Source organism: Penaeus chinensis, chromosome 42 (assembly GCF_019202785.1).
Source record: "Penaeus chinensis breed Huanghai No. 1 chromosome 42, ASM1920278v2, whole genome shotgun sequence".
NCBI classification, from domain to species: Eukaryota; Metazoa; Arthropoda; class Malacostraca; order Decapoda; family Penaeidae; genus Penaeus; species Penaeus chinensis.
Genome location: NC_061860.1, coordinates 2,601,899 through 2,621,898, shown reverse-complemented (window position 1 = coordinate 2,621,898; position 20,000 = coordinate 2,601,899). Strand labels below are relative to the sequence as shown.

Genomic DNA, 20,000 nt, shown 5'->3' with positions numbered 1-20,000 from the left:
CACCTATTATAGACCTACGATCGCCTGCCACATCCTCATACTTCCTTATCTGTTCCAGGGTGCCTTCGAGATGCTAGGTGCCGTGGCTGTGATCACGAACTGTGCCCTCCTGTGCCTCTCCCCCCGAGTCCGTCCTCTGGCCCCGTCCGCGTCCCCTGTCGAGTGGGTCTTGATCTTCGTCCTGCTGGAACACGTTATCTTGTGCATTAAGATGGCACTGATGTGGTTGGTGCCAGACGAGCCCCTTTGGGTTCGCCAGGCCCTTGAAAAAATCAGCTACCAGTCCAAACTCGCACTTCGGAATGAGGTAAGGAGTGTGATGAGTGATGAATATTTTTTTCGTAATATATTTTGTTTTAAGAGGTGGGTGATTTTCATACCCGTCTTCGGTTGAACTTTAGTTTCATAATTCAACAATTCACTGCGCTATTTACTGTTAGGTAATAAAAACTCTGCAGTTTTAAAAAAACAGAGTGGGGAATTTCTGTCAGTTAATTGTTAATTTGTCCGGGAAGAATTGAGAATTGTGATATGTTATTTTCAAATGTCATGGTTCTTTTTAAAATGGAAAAAGAATATAAGATTGATCGACTGCCGTTTGCGCACGATTACGACCGTACAACGTCATTGCGGTCAAAGTCAATATAAGTAGGTATATACAAGGTCTTTATACTTATATATACACCTTGGTTAAATAGTTTTCGATTGCGGTAAGCCGGTTTCTCACGATGTCTGATCACGACAACAGCGTGCTAAGACACACACAGGGACGGACCTGTACGATCTCCCGCTATGAGCCGGAACAGCGGTTTGGAGGCGTTGGTGGTTCAGGGAAAGCACATATTATCATTTGCGAAGTCTTTCTCCTGCCATAAGATTATAGCTTCCTCAATTCCCTCAAATACTTAAGTAACAAGACTTTATTCACTGGAAAATATATTAAGAATCTTGAAATATTTCATTCACAGTTCCACCACTATTTAATCTTTCCTCGATTTGATATCTGAACGAATTATTCACTGATTCAAGAATCTAAGAAGTACATTTTATTGTAGATTAAGTTGTAAACGCGTGCAACGATTCGAATCATCCGAATTAACACGCGAAACTAAAACAGTACTTTAAATAATCTAGACAGTAGAATACTTACGCATAAATTCGCATCGTCACGGTTATAGACCAACGGTTGGTTCAGCTGCATTTATATATATACTCGACGGGGAACCATGATTAATTGATTATTTGAGAATTCCCGTTAAAAAAAAATATATATATATACTACTAAATCGGTCGCGCAGTTAAATAGAGGACAATTGATCAAAAGTGATTCTAATAATTCGGGTATTTTAAGGAAACAATATACGGGTAATGCAAAATTCACTCACTGGTCGGTATCCATGGCCCTTTTATTCTAGATTTACGATTTCACTATTACATTACCGTGTGTGTGTATGTGTGTGTGTGTGTGTGTGTGTGCGTGTGTGCGTGTATGTGCGTGTGTGTGTGACTTCATGTCTTAATTGTACGGTAGTCAATATTCTTTTCCTGACTTTTTCACATATTCAAAAACAGTTATCACAAACAAGAAAATACAATCGAGAAAAAAAATATAGATATGAATTAAAAATAAAATTATGGTCTTATGGCGGAGTGGCGGTGTACATACACGCAGACCAATATGATTCGTTTTACCATTTACTATATATATCTAAGGTCTTTTGGTGGTCTCCGTTACAGGGCTGCTAGATTTATGTGGCCTTCACTACCGCCATTTTCTTTAAATAAATATTTAGTGGATACTTGTCTAGGTCAGTGAATATTTTGCATTTCCGTGTTTTCGATTATCAAGGCAGTGGAAAATAAGAAATTCAAGCCAACTTCTGAATCTCGATCTATGAGGAGAGTAGACAAAAATAAGAAAAAAATATGAGTCAGCTTTTATTTCATTTAAAATAAATGTCAAAATTTTATCAGAAAGAATTCGAACCAGGTAGGGAAAGCATAAAGAATGCATTTACAATACTTTCCTTTCTGCAATTGCTCTTTTGCCCCCCCCCCCCCCCTACAGAGTCACAAATATATATTTCCGTTAATTCCGTAAGCGTGACGTCAGTATTTTCCGCCTACGTCATGAATCTCTGGCGGTTTTCCGTATAGCACGCAAATCATGGTGATCTGGCAGCCCCGATTGGCTGGGCTAGGGTAGCTGTAACAACATGATAATAAAAATGATACACTTAAAACACACACACACACAAAGGGTGACAGCGCCACGTCTTGGGAGCTCATAGCCTGTCCTTTGTCTTATCTGGCGGGCTCCTCAGGCGGTCGATGATGTGATTCCCGTGCAGATGGATATGCCTTCCTTCCTTCAACAGTGCTATGTGAATTAAAAATTCTCTTCTCTTATCCTTCAACAGTGCTATGTGAATTAAAAATTGTCAGTCCATTGATCAATAAACTAGTAACAGTTTAGTATATTTAACAATCATTCTTTGAACTTATAAAAGTAATATAGCTCAGTATTTCATCTTATTCATATTCCTAATTCAAAACTAATTTAATTTATTTTCAGACTAGAAACGTTATCACGTTCTATTTTTTCTGGTCTGAATAGTATTTATATCAATTTATCCTCACCTTTACGGTGTAGTTTATTTTCATTCCTTCATTTTATTTTCTCTATTAGTTTTGTCTCTTCTTTTTCTTCTCATCTCTTCTCTTATCTCCCTTTCTGCCTCTCTCTCTCTCTCTCTCTCTCTCTCTCTCTCTCTCTCTCTCTCTCTCTCTCTCTCTCTCTCTCTCTCTCTCTCTCCCCCTCCCTACCTCCCTCCCTCTCTCTCTCTTTCTCTCTCTTTCTCTTTCTCTTTCTCTTTTTCTCTTTTTTTTCTCTCTTTCTCTCTCTCTCTCTCTCTCTCTCTCTCTCTCTCTCTCTCTCTCTCTCTCTCTCTCTCTCTCTCTCTCTCTCTCTCTCTCTCTCTCTCTTTTCTTCTCTCTCTCATTCTCTCTTTCTCTTTCTCTTTCTCTTTCTCTTTCCCCACTTCCCTCCCTCCCTCTCTCTCCCTCTCTCTCTCTCCCACCCTTCTCTCTGTCCCCCTCCCTCTCCCTCTCCCCCTCCCCCTCCCTCTCCCACCCTCACTCACTCTTCACTCTCTCAATCACTCTTTGCATAATTTTCCGTCCTTCAGTCTCCCATCTCTCTCTAAACATCACGACATCTCTTTTCCAGCGCGGAAAGAAGACCAGGCGTCACCTCTCCCGCAGATTCCGCAGCGTGCACGGGATGCCTCGCTCCGGGTCCCGGTCTCGCGGCACGACTCCCGTGGCCCAGAACGGCGGGGTCCGGCATCGCACGCCATCTAGGGACTACCGCGAATACTAAAGACAGGAGGTGGTTTCGCGGTACAAAGGCCTGAATGGATTTTTTTCTGGCGGTTATCTGTCTAGTCTGTTATAAAGCCTCTCTTCTTTTGACTACAGGAGCCGGGATAGGGAACTTGTCTTCGTCTGTTCTTTTTTTTTTTTGAAGGAGGGGAGGTGTTTGGGTGAGGGAGTAATGGCTCCGTTTTCTTTTTCTTTTCTATCGGGGCGAAGGAGTTCTTGAGAAGTTGGTGATAAACCTGTCATATATTACAGGATTATCACTATGAACTTGTCAGTTATCAAATACTTATCACGACCAACCTGCCGTCAGTTATCACCAACTTGTCACACTCTTCTTCGCCTTGATACAAAGAAAACGGATCTTATGATGCACACACGTGGTCGCGTTCTCAAAGGGATGTATAAATATTTCAGTGCTAGGAATGTGCATGAATGAATACACTGTATATACACATTTCTAACTGCGAGTTCTATTATGATATTTTATCTGCGTCAAGACGGGACATGGTGCAAATAACCCCGAGGAAAATAAATCGAGGGAAAATTTATATATATATACTCGTTTCTCGTTTATTTATACATCACGGAATTCTGCCTTGCGTTTTCTCTCCGAATAACACAGTGTGGTAAAGAAGGAAAGGCAAAGAAAGAATTTTGGACATTTTCAGAACTGACGAGGGATAATAAATATAAAAAAAAGCCAATATGCTTTTCCCGCCTCCTTGAGCAAATAACGTGATTATGTACATTATGAGAGTGATACATCATCAATGTATGTCCTGCTTTTTTTGTGTCACGGAGTTTGTTTCTGTCTGTCCTTCGAGTACTGTTATTCTCTGTTCACCTTGTAGCAGATTTTTAAAACAATGTTAACATAGCCATTCACAACTCACGCTTAACTAATGTGTTCATCCCGACTACACTTCCAATGTTGCTCAAGAGATCATGAGCTTTTTACGTGCCAACTCCAGAAGCTACACGTACGTATGTGTGTTTGAGCTCACGCATACAAAGAGCTGCGCGCTAGTTTGTAGTATGTATGGACTTTTTCGTTATACTTCGCATGTGAAACTGATGTTGATATAGTGCAATAGCTTCGAACCACATTTCTTCGCGGATTAATACAGTATTGATGTTGAAAGTCTTAAAAAAAATAATAATTTAATGCAATTACAGATCAGTTCACTGTTTTATTATTAAACTGTACTTTTATGGGGAAGGAATGTGGTAGCCGAATCGTGAACATTTTACATATTGTTCTTATTAATGTGATGAAGGATAACATTACTAGTCATTATCAAGGATTAACATTTTTATTTACAAGTGTCTATTCTGCTGACATACACAAGTTCCCACATTTCACAGAGCAGGAAAAAAAAAGAAAAATGAAAACCTATTGTAATTTATGACCAACTGTACTCCTGATGCAATACAAGAGGAAATAATGTGAAAAATTATACTGAATAAAATGTAACGTAGAAGTTTTTTTCACATTTGTGATTCATCCTTCAGTAATCCCATTTCACCGAGTTTTATATTTAAAGAAAAATCACTTCCTAAAAAAGAAAAAAAAATAAGAGCCAACACTCACTACCAAATCATTAAGGAAGGTACACATTTAGCCATAATTTTATTTGTCTGTTCATTTATCAATGTATGTATGTATGTATCTATGCACTGATTCATTTTATCTATGAATGTATGTTTGTATGTATAAACATTATTCATGTTTTCACGTATCCACACCTATATTTGTCTCACTATCTGTGTGTGTATGTATTTGCATGGAAATGTCATTTGAAGGTAACAAAACATCGTATCTACTTGTCAATAAGATACATTTTTTTTCCTTTTCTACCTCCCTGTGATCTGTAAGTCACAACTCAAAAATAAAACGGCTCGTGAAAAAAAAAATATATATATAGTGTGTGGACAAGGCTGATTAAACATATATTATCTATATCACAGGAAAATGTAACAGCGACTACATTTATGTTAATAATGTGCCTCTTTACGTGCTTATTATGCTTTGAATTCATGGAAATAGATGTGTATCTTCAGCGATAGTGAACTTTTATTGTGATAGATGAAAGGAAAAAAGCTATAACTTTACCGAGTTTAAGATGTAACTTCATCTGAATTGCTAATATTATACCAGCGAAAAAAATAACAATTCAAAATTAAAGTTATTCATCATTAGACATATATTATGCATTCAGTGATAACCTTACTGAGTGTATTTTTTTCTCAATTGCTATATTTATTGCTATAATACAATTATAAACATACCTGTAATGCTATCGTGTATGATTTTTAGTAGAATAACATCATGAATCGAAATTCGCTGTTTACTTTCTTTGCGAATTTGCTTTATTTTAAGGTTATTCTCTGATATTGAAAAAAATAATTGATTTTATAAAGGAATTATCTCCGAGTGGTATTATGTGCATGGGAAATTATACAGATTTTCTATGGCCATGCTGAGGAATAATTACTAGGATTTTAAAGTATTATTAGCTCATTCTTAAGCCGTATGTCTTTAGTAAAAAACAAATCTTAATTCCATTCTTTAAACGTACCTTTGACCTTTTCTAACACTAGTGATTCAAGCCTTGTTTTGTGTCGTGAGTGATTATGCACGGATATTGATAGCAAATAGAAATTCAAATAGCCCTGGTATGTGAGTCTTGCTAGTTGTATACAAACCAAATAGACGAATAGGTACAATGTTTTAGAAAAAATATACACAATTTCGTAAAAAAAAAGAGAACTTAAAGAAATCTTTAAGATCTTTAATTACAAAAAATGTAATGGCAAACATAATCTAATATCGCAGAATTTCCTATCTGAATTTTAAAAAAGGAAGTTACAGTGGAAATTTACAAAACAAAAGTACTCTTGTATAAAAATATATATCAAAATACAATAAAGAAAAATATGACCAATAGATAATGAAACAAAATACAAAAAAAATAGCATTCAACCTTCAGCAGTTGTCTATAAACAGTGTTTTCATAAACAACCAAATAATACCTATTTACAACCGTAACGGAAGACGCGTGTCATGATGAGCAGAAATAAGTAAAAAGTTACGATGTACACAAAACATCCCTAATTGGACGTTACTCCTCCTGTTCGTCAATCAGTCGCGCCAGGTGGTCGTGGTTATTGACCTGTGCGCACATGACCGGGGTCAGGTCAGTGCGGTCACGGGTGTTCGTAGGGACGCCCGCCTCCAGGAGGAACTTGACGCACTCTTCGGATCCCACTGTACATGCCTGGAGGAGAGGAAAAGCAGTTTAGATAAAGATTATTCAAGGTCATAGGTAATTCGCTTTACTTTTGTTTAGTTTTGTTATAATATATATATACATATGTGTGTGCGTATATACATATACATATAGATAACATACACACGAGTTTGTGTGCGTGTGTGTTCGCACGTCTCTGTACGTGCATGTTTGAATATATCATCCAAATCACATACACACACATGCCCAGCCCACCTCAGAATCCCCCCCCCCCCCCTCCCGCAACGCATAAAGACAGAAGCAAGCGTCAACCGGCCAGCCTCTGCGCCCACGTACCGCATGGAGCGCAGTTCGACCACAAGGATCTGCACAGGAGAGGTCGGCGCCCGCGATGTGGTAGGACTTGAGGCGCTCCACGTTGTCAGCCGCAGCGGCCGAGACCAGGACCTCCCCTAGGCGCAGCGGAGACTCCGTCAGATGGGCTCCTGTCTTCACCAGAAGCTCCACCACCTGAGGGAACGGCAAGGAGGACGTCAATATAGGACAGGCAATCGCCAAAAATAATACAATAAATCAAATGATATTCTTGTAAATGCAGCGAATGTATCCCCACCTCCAATGGTATTCACAACGGGGGTGGGGATACTCTCTCTCTCTCTCTCTCTCTCTATATATATATATATATATATATATATATATATATAGAGAGAGAGAGAGAGAGAGAGAGATGCAAATTTTACTTCGTGGTGATCCTTCTGAACGAGGTTTGTCAGTGACAATGTTACTCCTTGTCTGCAGGAAACGCAACCGGCAATACCTAAAAGTAACAGACATAAAACAAAACCAACAAATACAAAAATAACACAATGACCATGCAAAAAAAGAAGAAAAGAAAGAAAACAACAAAAAGTGAAAGCATAAACACAAGACAAACACAAAATAAAACTAAAACAACTAAAAATATATCAGAGTACTTTAAGATGTGATTTTTCGACGATGAATTCCAGTAACTGTTCTCGGATGTATACTTACAATTGTGGTAAAATAGGACTAATACAAATACCACACAGCAAACATACCACAAAACTACATAACCAAATTAACAAAAACACAAACCAACAATAACAACCACAAAATAACACAAACAAATAAACCCACACAAAACAGCAGAATTTGAAAAAAAAGAAAAAAAATAATATCACCAGACAATAAAATGAACACAGAACCAATAAAATGAACACAAATAAACACAAAGCACAACAAAACACAAAACAACAGAATTTAATCAAATGAAAAGAAAAGAAAAGAGAGAGAATAAAAAAAAAAACAGCACCAGACAACAAAATAAATAGAGAGACAGAGAGACAGAGAGACAGAGAGAAATCAGCACCAGACACCAAAACCAACACATAGCAAACCCACCGCCAATCTCCCACCCCGATCTTACCTTATGGTGATCGTTTTCCACAGCCACTTTCAACGGCGTCTGTCCCTGCTTGTCCCTCACGTGCACAGAAGCCCCGTGTTGCAACAGCCAAGTCACCACTTCTGCCGTTCCATCGCAGGCGGCCATATGCAGGGCACTCCACCCAGAGACATCCAGAAGATTAACCTCTGCTCCCTATGTAATGTTATAAAAGGGTAGATTAGATTCATTTGTAACGGTTGTAGTAGAAAAGGTTTATGGATGAGACATTGGCTAGTTCCGTGATCGAGAGGTAATGGTCGTTGAAGTTTTGGAAATTACGTTTTTGTTTGAAATTGTTTGTTTTTTTAATGAATAAAATATAACACTGGGGCGTCACTTCAACCGGTGTTACTGCTTCTCACCCATGTCTTTTCTACGGCTTGTTAGATGGAAATATAATTACAAAAAGCTGATGAAAAAGTAAATTCCAGGGGAATGCATCTTTTAATAATAGCCCATTAATGAGTAACACTCCATCACTCACGTCAGCAAATTATAATGAAGTATAAGGAATAAAAAATAATTTTAGACTTATTAGTGATTAATGACTATTTCGCATCAGTTTTCATGCCGCTTATTGCAATTATTGACATAAAAAGCCAGCCTTCCTATTGTTCTTATTACTATTTACAAAAGGTTTTAAAATTCCAGACTTGCTGTTGGCATTTACTTTGCAGAATTAGCAACAAATGATTTTCGTACATTGATGATACTGCGTTTATAAATATTGTACTTAAATAGAATAAGTTCTCGATTTATTTCAAAATAAAAACATTCGTATCCATTAAACACTGAAAACTTTATGTTGTACAATTAAAACATCTGTCATGCATATCTGCTATTCCACGTACTGTACTGTACTGTACTAATAATGGAACTGATTGTGCTCTGCAACACTGTAAAGAAGTCCTGCACAGGAATATATAAAACCAGGGTGTTTTCAGGAACAGATCGTGCAACAAGGAAAGTAATAGCTTTACCACGTGTATTGGCATCAACAGACACACTAACACTATTATTGACTGGGAACTATGGCGAGGGAAGTACACAGACGGCCTGTTAGCAACCAGAGGTGCCACTTTGGCGATTTTGCCGCTAGATTTGGCGTCTTTAGGTGGGAAATTCTGCCACGTTTTCTCGTTGTTTTGCGACTTCGTGGCGCCTATTCCAGGAAAAATATAACGTGGGTCAGATAAATAAATAAATATATATATATATATATATATATATATATATATATATATATATATATATATATATAATTTGTTAAAGTTACAAGCCAATTTTTTTCATCTCATTTTTCGACATATTTAGCGATTTTTTGCTACGTTTGGAAGAGTATTGTCAGATTGTGCGATTTTGGAGACGTGTCTAGCGACCTGCAGTTCGAGACAGTTGGCAACCCTGGTAGTAACACATGGAAAAAAAAAAATGACTTGGTAGTTCAGGCAAAGCAAAAAAGGCCTGTGCCACTGTAGGCGTTGAATTTGAAGGAAGGTTGGTGTCTCGAGAGTAAAAGGAAGCTTGAGAAAAAGCTCGGTGTTTGATACAAAGTGTGTATGGCGTTGATACGGAATGGGGAAATGGCAAGGATAGATTTTATAGGGAATTCTGGTGCATAAACACGAAAGTTTGAGTTTTTTGTCTCTACACACATGTACATATATATACACGCGCGCGCGCACACACACACACACACACACACACACACACACACACACACACACACACACACACACAGTTTTATATATATACATATATTTACATATATATGTACATACACACACACATAGGTATGTGTGTATACATAAATGTGTGTGGAGACACATACACACAAATATCCAAAGCAACTTATTAATAAATTATAAACACATTTCACTGCAACATGATCAGTGGAGTGCATCGAAAATATAATCTAGCAGATACCATTAATAACTTACAAATAATAAAAATAAGGAAACATCAAAAAGAAAGAAAGAAAGAGAGAAATAAACAGACAACTCAAGTGATAACGTAAAATAAAATAAAAAATAAAAAAAACACGTGACGTCACCAACGCTCCGCCCACATGTGCGTCTCTCGATCTTCATTAATTATTTTGTGTCTGTCATTATCTTAATTGGAACAAATGGCAATTACAGGTGCATTTTTTTCATTACTATGATGATACATAATTTTGTTTTCACCACAATAAATTATAGCCGGACGTGCACATGTGTATATATAAAAGCACGCCGCCCACACGCATCCACATAGGCTACATATATCATATATATATATATATATATATATATATATATATATATATATATATAAAATATATAATATATGTATATATGTATATATATGTATACATGTATACATACTCACACACACACACACACACACACACACACACACACACACACACACACACACACACACACACACACACACACACACACACACACACTCACACACACACACACACACACACACACACATAAATATACACATGTATACGTTTTATATATATATATGTACATATATATAAATCTATATATATACAATGTATATTTATAAATATATACATATGTATATAATGTTTCTATATATACATATGTATACAAGTGTGTATATAAATGAACACATTAATAAATAAATATAAACATATATATACTCATATATACATATATATGTATATGTATATATAAAGTATATATATATATATATGTATATGTATATATAAAGTATATATATATATATATGTATATACATATATACATACATATATGCATGTTTATATATATACATATATATATATATATATTATACATATTTTACATATGTTTATATACATTATTTATATATATCATATATATAAATACAAACATATATATATTATATATATATATTATATATACAATATACACATATTATAACTTTATATTCATATATATGTGTATATATAGACATATATATTTGTGTATATATATATATATATATATATATGAATATACATATATATACTATGTATACATATAATACATATATATATAATATATATGATATACACACATAATAAATAAATACATATATATATATATATAATATATATATATACACATAAAGTATATATATATATATATATATATATATATATATGTAGATATAGATATAGATATACAGATATATATATATATATATATATATATGTGTATAGACATATATATATATGAATATATTGTATAATAGATATATATGAATATATCTATAAAACACACACACACAAGCGCACACCAATCGACCACGACCACGAGGATGCAGAATCTAAAAAAAAAGCAGAACGGAATCGAGCAAGCTGCGGGTGAGAAACAAACTTAAATGTAGGCAAGAATATTAGGAAAAAAACGTCTCCATTTGTTCTGCTTACGTATGCCGTTGACTGGAATACGAAATGAACAGGGTTAGTATCACCGAAGGAGCATTATGTTGAATCAAATACTCTTCATATTGCAATCTTTGTCTATATGCATATAAATGAACATACAGTTATGGATGTGATCTGTGTATTTATATATATTGCATATATTCTTATGTTTGTGTATAGAGTGATGTAGGTATAAATATGCAAGTAGGCGTGCATGTGTGCATATAGGTATATGTGTGTGTTTGTGTGTGTGTTTGTGTGTGTTTGTGTGTGTGTGGTGTGTGTGTGGTGTGTGTGTGTGTGTGTGTGTGTGTGTGTGTGTGTGTGTGTGTGTGTGTGTGTGTGTGTGTGTGTGTTCGTGTGTGTGTGTGTGTGGTGTGTGTTCGTGTGTGTGTGTGTGTGGTGTGTGGTGTGGTATGTGTGTGTGTGTGTGTGTGTGTGTGTGTGTGTGTGTGTGTGTGTGTGTGTGTGTGTGTGTGTGTGTGTGTGCCCGCGCGCATGTGTATGTATGTTTGTAGACTGCAAAATACCATACTATCTACATCCCTATCGAAACACAACCAAATGAATCCCATCAGCCCCAAGGCCGAAACCGGCGACGCGAACTCACATTGGAGAAGATTTCGTCGAGCCTCTTGATGTCGCAGTTGGACACGGCCGTGAAGAAGAGCGTGGGCACGAGCAGGTCCCGAATGCGCTCCACGTCATCGCTGGACGAGAGCTGGAGGGCGCGCGAGATGGCCGCCACCACGTCAAGCTCCTGGTTGTCGCCCTCGTCCTCCTGGCCAACCACGGTCATTTCCCCGCGGAGATTCCTCATCATCATCTGGGGAGGTGGTTGGGGGATGAAAGGAAGGAAGAACGTAAGAAGAAAAGAAGAAATTGAATTAAAAAAAAAAAGAAGAAAGAGGTGTGAGTGAGGACGAATAACTTCACGCGATTATGACGATAGAGAAAAAAAGTGAGAGAAAAAACCTTAAAAAAGTATGAGTGAATTTAACAACTTCCTAAAGTATGGGTAAAATGAATAACTTCTAAAAGTATGAGCGAGGATGAATAACTTCACAGCGGAAGAGATTTATTTGACGTATTGAGAACGTCTCCATTTGAAATACACGTTTTTTTCCCGATGGAGATAAAACTGAAACGCATCAAATACATCTCATGTGTTTTGAAGTTATTGATTCTCACTCATATGCGTTTCATCGTTCTCTGTGTTAATATTTTCATTTTTTTTTTCGTCAGAGGTGCTGGAATGTGGCGTGGTTTGAAGATACGTAAACAGAAGTGTAAACAAGCTGCAAAAAGCTATATATACTGATCCGTGAGAAAAAAACAACAACATATTGTAACTTCATTTCAAAATACATTCGGGGGACGCATATAAACGAAGATGTGAGGATGCTAAGCGTGTAAACAAACTGTAGATACTGTCTTTACTAACCAGTCATGTGAACACTTATATTACCCGCATTTCAAATACATCTTGGACACGCACATTTAATATATAGAGAGAAATGCTTAGTGTATAATCAAAGTGCATAGATTGTGAATAATATTAAACGCATTTCAAAATATATTCAGATGTATGAAGATATATCGAAGCTACGGCATGTAAATGTGTGAACCAGTGGTCTTTTCTGCAACACCCTGTTATTTATTTTCCCCCCCTCCCCTCCCCTCCCCTCTCATACGAATTTACCTTCATAACAAATTGCACCTTCGTCTGTCCCACGAATTCCTGGAGTCCAAAACAAAAACACAGGTTATAAACTCAGATGACAAAAACATAATTTACCAGCTGAACGAGAGGCAATTAAGCGTTAAGATACAAAGTTCATTTTCCTGCGTAGTCTTGTGGAAACCCCTATGTATTACATTATTTGAAAACCACCGGTGTAAACAAACTGCAGAAAATGTGTGAATTCTGCTCATACCTATCTTCAAAATCTAGAGATGTATATACACAAATATATATATATATATAAAAACAAAAACATACGGTTTCTAAATCTGAAGAGAAAAACTACAGAACTTTATTTGAACCGATATCCCAAAAAAGGCTAAAGATGGATATATACACACATGTTGAAATCAATATCACTCTCATTACGGCCATACGTCGTCGGTCGATACAATAGACACTACTAACAGCTCAGAGACAAGGTAGCGAAGATTCCTTACCCTCTTTTTGGTATCGTAGTCCCAGTCCGACTTCGCCAACACGTAGCTGAGTTTGGTCAGGGCGGCCTCGGGGGTCATATCCAGACCCGCGATCACTCCGGCGCTCACGAGGGCCTGCGGGCGAAAGGCGGACGGGTGTACGCTGATTATTACGTATATATGCACGCATGTACGAGCATACGTACGGATATTTATAAAACACACACACGTAGACGAACACGGGCACGAACACATACGTGCAGGCATGCACCCACACACACACACACACACACACACACACACACACACACACACACATACACACACACACACACACACACACACACACACACACACACTGTACAACGTACCCTGCGCACAGAATGAATGAAACAGCCACAATAATGTTTATTTACTATTCCGTGGTTGATTTTCATTTCAGGCATAAACCCAAAATGCAGAAGCATGAAAATATACAATCAGTCGATAAACATATAGAAGCAGAACGGATGAAAGTATGTTTCATTAAAAAAAAAAAAAAAAAAAAAAAAAACTTAAAAGATAAAGGTGTGCATCCTCCAAAATTTTCATATATTTTCCGATAGACCTTATGCAAAGTTTATCGGATTTGTTAACAGGTTTCCCAACAACCTCTACCACAATTTATAAAATTTCTAACATATTTTCTTAAACTTCAAATACATTTAAAGAAAAATTCTAACGGATTTTCTTAAACTTCAAATGGATTTTCTAAAACTCCTAACAGATTTTCTAAAGCTTCTAACACATTTTCTAATATTTTTCTATAACTTTCTAAAAATTTCAAAATATTTTATAAAACTTCAAACATATTTTCCTAAAACTTCTTACATATTTTCTAAAACTACAAACAGATTCTTAAAAATTCCTAGCAGATTTTCTATAAAAGAAAAACTAACAGATTTTATATAACAAAAAACACACACACACACACACACACACACACACACACACACACACACACACACACACACATACACACACACACACACACACACACACACACACACACTCACACACACACACTAAATAACTAAAATAACAAAAAATAACAAATAAACATTGCTATGAAATATTCCTCTTAAACTTACCTCCCCCGTTTCATAGATTGTTTCAACGGCTCCATGCATACACTGGGTGGTGTTGACGAGAATCACGCCTCGTTTTGTTGCATCCCTCAGTACCTGCAACGTGAAAGCAACATGTAAACTAATGCAATGCAACTTTAGGATCAATATACTGTATGTGTGTGTGTGTATGTGTGTGTGTGTGTGTGTGTGTGTGTGTGTGTGTGTGTGTGTGTGTGTGTGTGTGTTTTTTTTGTTATATAAAATCTGTTAGTTTTTCTTCTGAGGATATTGAGGTTCTGGTGATTATTATTACTATACTTGTTGATTCCTCCCTCCCTCCACTCTCTCTCTCTCTCGCTCTCGCTCTGTCTCTATATCTCTTTCTCTCTCTTTCTCTGACCGTCTGTCTGTCTCTCTCTCTCTCTCTCTCACACACACACACACCTTCCTTTACTCTCTCCCTTCATCTCTTTCTCTCTCCGTCTGTCCCTCTGTCCCCCTGTCCTTCCACCCCCTTCCTCACCACCCCATCTCCCTCAATCCCCCATCCTCCTTCCTTCCTATCCACTCCCTACCCCTACCCCTCCCTCCCCTCCCGGTACCTCCCCATCTATCCCCGTCCCATTCCCCTTCTCCTCCAACCCTCTCCCTCTAACCCCTTTCTCCTCCCTCTCCCTCTCCCCCTTCTTTCTCCCCCTTTCCCACCTCTTCCCTTACCTCCATAATATCTGTCCGGTTCGATGGCATGTTCCCCGCTCCGTATGTCTGTATTATGGCTCCGGATATCGGCGGCTGGAGGAACTGTTTCACCGTCTCCGCAGAAATGGACGGGAAGATACGCAGCAGCCCGACGTGGCGGTTGAGACGGTCGAACACGATGAATTTCTCCAGGCGGGTCGGCCGGAAAATCGAACGGTAGTCAACTATCGGGGAAAGAGGGGATAGAAAGTGGGGAAAGAGGGGGTAGAAAGTAGGGAAAGAGGGGGTAGAAAGTGGGGAAAGAGGGGGTAGAAAGTAGGGAAAGAGGGGGTAGAAAGTGGGGAAAGAGGGGGGGAAGTTGGGGAAGAGAGGGTGTACGTAATCTTAGTTATAATCATAGTTATAATTAGAAATAATAAAGATAATAATGCTTGTAGTGGTAGTGGTATCATAATCATTCATTTGAGTAGTTGCTGATGATAATGGTGAGACGTTTTCGTAAAGATGTCGATGATGGCAATAATAATGTTAATAATACGAAGATAAAGATGAAGAACAATCACAACAACAATAACAACAAACCAATCAATTAACACATTTAATAAATCACCTCATCAGTTAACACAGCAAGAAAAAAACAACGGAGATTCCCCTAATCAAGCCGCCCGCCCACACACACACTCACACACGAACAACACCCTCCCACCCGCCCACCCGCCCTCACCTTGAATAGAAATACCAGCAATAGCCAGCGGAGCCATATTAGGGGAATCGAACGCCTGCAGTCTGCCCGTGGACACCTTCGTCGTCCTATTCCCTCGGTACAGCTTGTTGTTGAAGAAAACCGTAACTTCGGGGATGTGGTAGCTGCCGGCCATGATCACGGAGCCGATGAAGTTGTCTCGACCGTCACTTCTCGTCTCGAAGATGGGGATCTGGAAGGAAAATGGTGTGGATGAGGATGATTCTGGGCAGTGAGGAGGAAGGGAAAAAGAGAGAATGAGAGAGAGAGAGAGAGAGAGAGAGAGAGAGAGAGAGAGAGAGAGAGAGAGAGAGGTGTCTGTGGTAAATATGCTTGTGTGCAGAGTGGGGGGAAGGGGGTAGTGTGTGTGTGGGGGGGGGGAGTGAGAATGGGAGGAAGGAACTCTGGGGAATAAAAGGAGGGGATGAAGTCGAATCTAGGGAATGAGAGGAGGAAGTTAGGACATATCTGGGAAAGAAATGAGAAAGGAAGAACAAAATCATGGTGATAAGAGGAGAAAATGAAGACAAATCTGGGGGGGAAGAAGAACACTGTTATACGACTTCAATAAAGAATCCTGTATAATCTTATATATCTTTAGAAACAATATAAATAAACGCTTTTTTCTTTCTCTCTTTTTTTCTTTATAGATACCTCGAATTGCCGTTAGTACAGATAAAAACCCCACTGCTTGGAGGTTGCTCTCCGTTTTAAAATCTTTCCCTTCCCGTTCCGAGATCAGGTTCGGTATCCCTGTTGCGTTTCGAATACTGAATCTCGAACACGAACGATCCCTACGCTTATGCAGATGAATGACCATGAACAACTTAACAATGCAAGGGATGTCTGATGCGTTTCCAATAAATCTTCACTAAAAGTACGTCGTATCTGACTATTAATAACATTAATAGTTATTTAACTTCAGAAAAACGAAATCGACAGTTATACGAGACGAAAAACGATGAATATATTTAACACAATATAAACCCAGCGACAACGCCCCAAGAAATTATATCAACGATTCAAATAACAATCAAGGATAGAAATGATACGCAATTTACTCTAAAACAAAGAAAAAACTAACACGTAATTTACTCTAAAACAAAGAAAAAACTAACACGTAATTTACTCTAAAATAAAGAGAAAAAAACACGCAATTTACTCTAAAACAAAGAAAAAACTAACACGCAATTTACTATAAAATAAAGAAAAAAAAAACACGCACTTTACTCTAAAACAAAGAAAAAAACACGTAACTTATTCCATAAAAAAAACACACACACACACACAACGTAATCTAAAATATAAACAAATCTAAAGTCTTTTCACTCCATCTTCCACTTCCCACCGACCAGTACCAGATACCAACCTCCCCTTCCAACCACAATGTGCCTGCAGTCACGCAAGCACAGAATGCACTGGCAAGCGAAGCAAAAGCAAAAGACAAAGGTATAATAAGATACGTCCATTTGCAATCAAGCAAGCACAATATGCAAGGACAAGATAATGTTAGAGCATAAGAAATATAGTTAACTGTTATATCGTCAGAAAAAAATGATACAATGGTATTAAAAAGAAAAAAAAAAAAAGTGGATATCATGTCTTGTTCCTTGTACGTAATTCAGGATTTTCAGAGGGGAATTTTGCGCATGATATTTTCTTTTCGTTCGTAAATTTCCCATGTATTATCACTGTTATAAGAGCGTGCTGTAAAAAAAAAAAAAAATAATAAATAAATAAAATAAAAAAAATCGAGTAATTCTAGAAAAACAAGACTTTTCATTAAAGTTTCCGACATTCCACATTCACTTGATAAACAACTCACATTTTTCTTTGTGGAATGACTCTATTCTTATTTACACTTTCTCAACATATCCATGCATTCGTTCTTAACATATTCATACCTTCTAAGTTCATTAAAAAAATTATCGACGTATCATTACATCCCTCTCTCTCTCTTTTTATCGCCCCCCCCCCCCCCTCCCCTTTCTCTCTCTCTTTCTCTCTATCTCAATCCCTATTTATCTCTTTCTCACTCCCTATTTCTCTCCATCTCTTTCCCTCTTTTAATTGCGAAAAGAATGGACCTTATATGTGACATCTATTCGCACACCGAATATTCATTCATACCTTCCCAATATGTTCATTCACATCCATTTATACCCCTCATATTTTCTCAACGTATCATTACATTCTCAACATGTCCGGTAACTATTCGAATACCGGACATTCATTCATATCGTCTCATCATGTCCATTCATACATTTTAACACACTCATTCACATCCTCTCAAGATACTCATTCACATCTCAACTCTCGTTCACATCTTCCCAACGCCAGACACATATGCCGCGTTTAAATGCAATTTTTCTAATTCATGTACTTATATTATTCATTCTAATTAATCGAATAAAATCTAATTTATTCGTTTACATCCATAAACCTACGTTATTCTTCCTCTTTCACAGATTAAATCATTCGTTCTCATTCATGGCACCAAAGTTATTAATTCTTAGTTATATGCCTTATTCAGCCTTATTCATCAACCTAAGCTATAAATCCTTATTCTTTCTCATCCATCAACTTAAGCTAAAAATCCCCATTCCTACACCAAAAACACTCAACCCCATTCGCAAACCCAAGCTCTCCATCCCCATTCTCACACACACACCCAACGTATTCAATTCTCATTTGCACCCATTTCCACAAAGCTCATAAACACACATTTCCACAAAGCTCGTATACACTCATTTCCACAAAGCTCGTTAACACCCATTTCCACAAAGCTCATTAACACCTATTTCCACAAATCTCATTAACACCTATTTCCACAAAGCTCGTTAACACCTATTTCCACAAAGCCCATTAACACCCATTTCCACAAAGCTCATTAACACCCCTTTCCACAAAGCTCGTTAACACCCATTTCCACAAAGCTCATTAACACCCATTTCCACAAAGCTCATTAACACCCATTTCCACAAAGCTCATTAACACCCATTTCCACAAAGCTCATTAACACCTATTTCCACAAAGCTCATTAACGCCTTTTTCCACAAAGCAAATTAACACCCATTTCCACAAAGCTCATTAACACCCATTTCCACAAAGCTCATTAACACCCATTTACACAAAGCTCATTAACACCTATTTCCACAAAGCCCATTAACACCCATTTCCACAAAGCTCATTAACACCTATTTCCACAAAGCTCGTTAACACCCATTTCCACAAAGCTCATTAACACCCCTTTCCACAAAGCTCGTTAACACCCATTTCCACAAAGCTCATTAACACCTATTTCCACAAAGCTCATTAACGCCTATTTCCACAAATCTAATTAACACCCATTTCCACAAAGCTCATTAACACCCATTTCCACAAATCTAATTAACACCCATTTCCACAAAGCTCATTAACACCCATTCCCACAAAGCTCATTAACACCCATTTCCACAAAGCTCATTAACACCTATTTCCACAAAGCGCGTTAACACCCATTTCCACAAAGCTCATTAACACCCCTTTCCACAAAGCTCGTTAACACTCATTTCCACAAAGCTCGTTAACACCCATTTCCACAAAGCTCATTAACACCTATTTCCACAAAGCTCATTAACGCCTATTTCCACAAATCTAATTAACACCCATTTCCACAAAGCTCATTAACACCCATTTCCACAAAGCTCATTAACACCAATTTCCACAAAGCTCATTAACACCCATTTCCACAAAGCTCATGAACACCCATTTCCACAAAGCTCATTAACACCCA

At 37.6% G+C, this 20,000-nt stretch overlaps 2 protein-coding genes across 9 annotated transcripts in view; one reads left to right on the top strand and one right to left on the bottom strand.

The window, feature by feature from the left end:
• The window catches only part of LOC125047790 (anoctamin-10-like), a 37,448-nt gene extending 32,578 nt beyond the window's left edge, over positions 1-4,870 (top strand). For all 4 annotated transcript variants that reach the window (XM_047646232.1, XM_047646235.1, XM_047646231.1 and 1 more), the window contains 2 exons: positions 59-307; positions 3,230-4,870. In XM_047646232.1, coding sequence (XP_047502188.1) covers positions 59-307; positions 3,230-3,382 — 402 coding nt within the window. In that variant the 3' untranslated portion in view covers positions 3,383-4,870. The remainder of the gene's footprint in view (positions 1-58; positions 308-3,229) is intronic.
• The window catches only part of LOC125047791 (L-asparaginase 1-like), a 43,779-nt gene continuing 28,457 nt past the window's right edge, over positions 4,679-20,000 (bottom strand). For all 5 annotated transcript variants that reach the window (XM_047646237.1, XM_047646238.1, XM_047646236.1 and 2 more), the window contains exons 7-14: positions 16,208-16,418; positions 15,502-15,707; positions 14,806-14,898; positions 13,697-13,810; positions 12,123-12,338; positions 8,083-8,256; positions 6,972-7,145; positions 4,679-6,662 (exon numbers count right to left, since the gene is read on the bottom strand). In XM_047646237.1, coding sequence (XP_047502193.1) covers positions 6,507-6,662; positions 6,972-7,145; positions 8,083-8,256; positions 12,123-12,338; positions 13,697-13,810; positions 14,806-14,898; positions 15,502-15,707; positions 16,208-16,418 — 1,344 coding nt within the window. In that variant the 3' untranslated portion in view covers positions 4,679-6,506. The remainder of the gene's footprint in view (positions 6,663-6,971; positions 7,146-8,082; positions 8,257-12,122; positions 12,339-13,696; positions 13,811-14,805; positions 14,899-15,501; positions 15,708-16,207; positions 16,419-20,000) is intronic.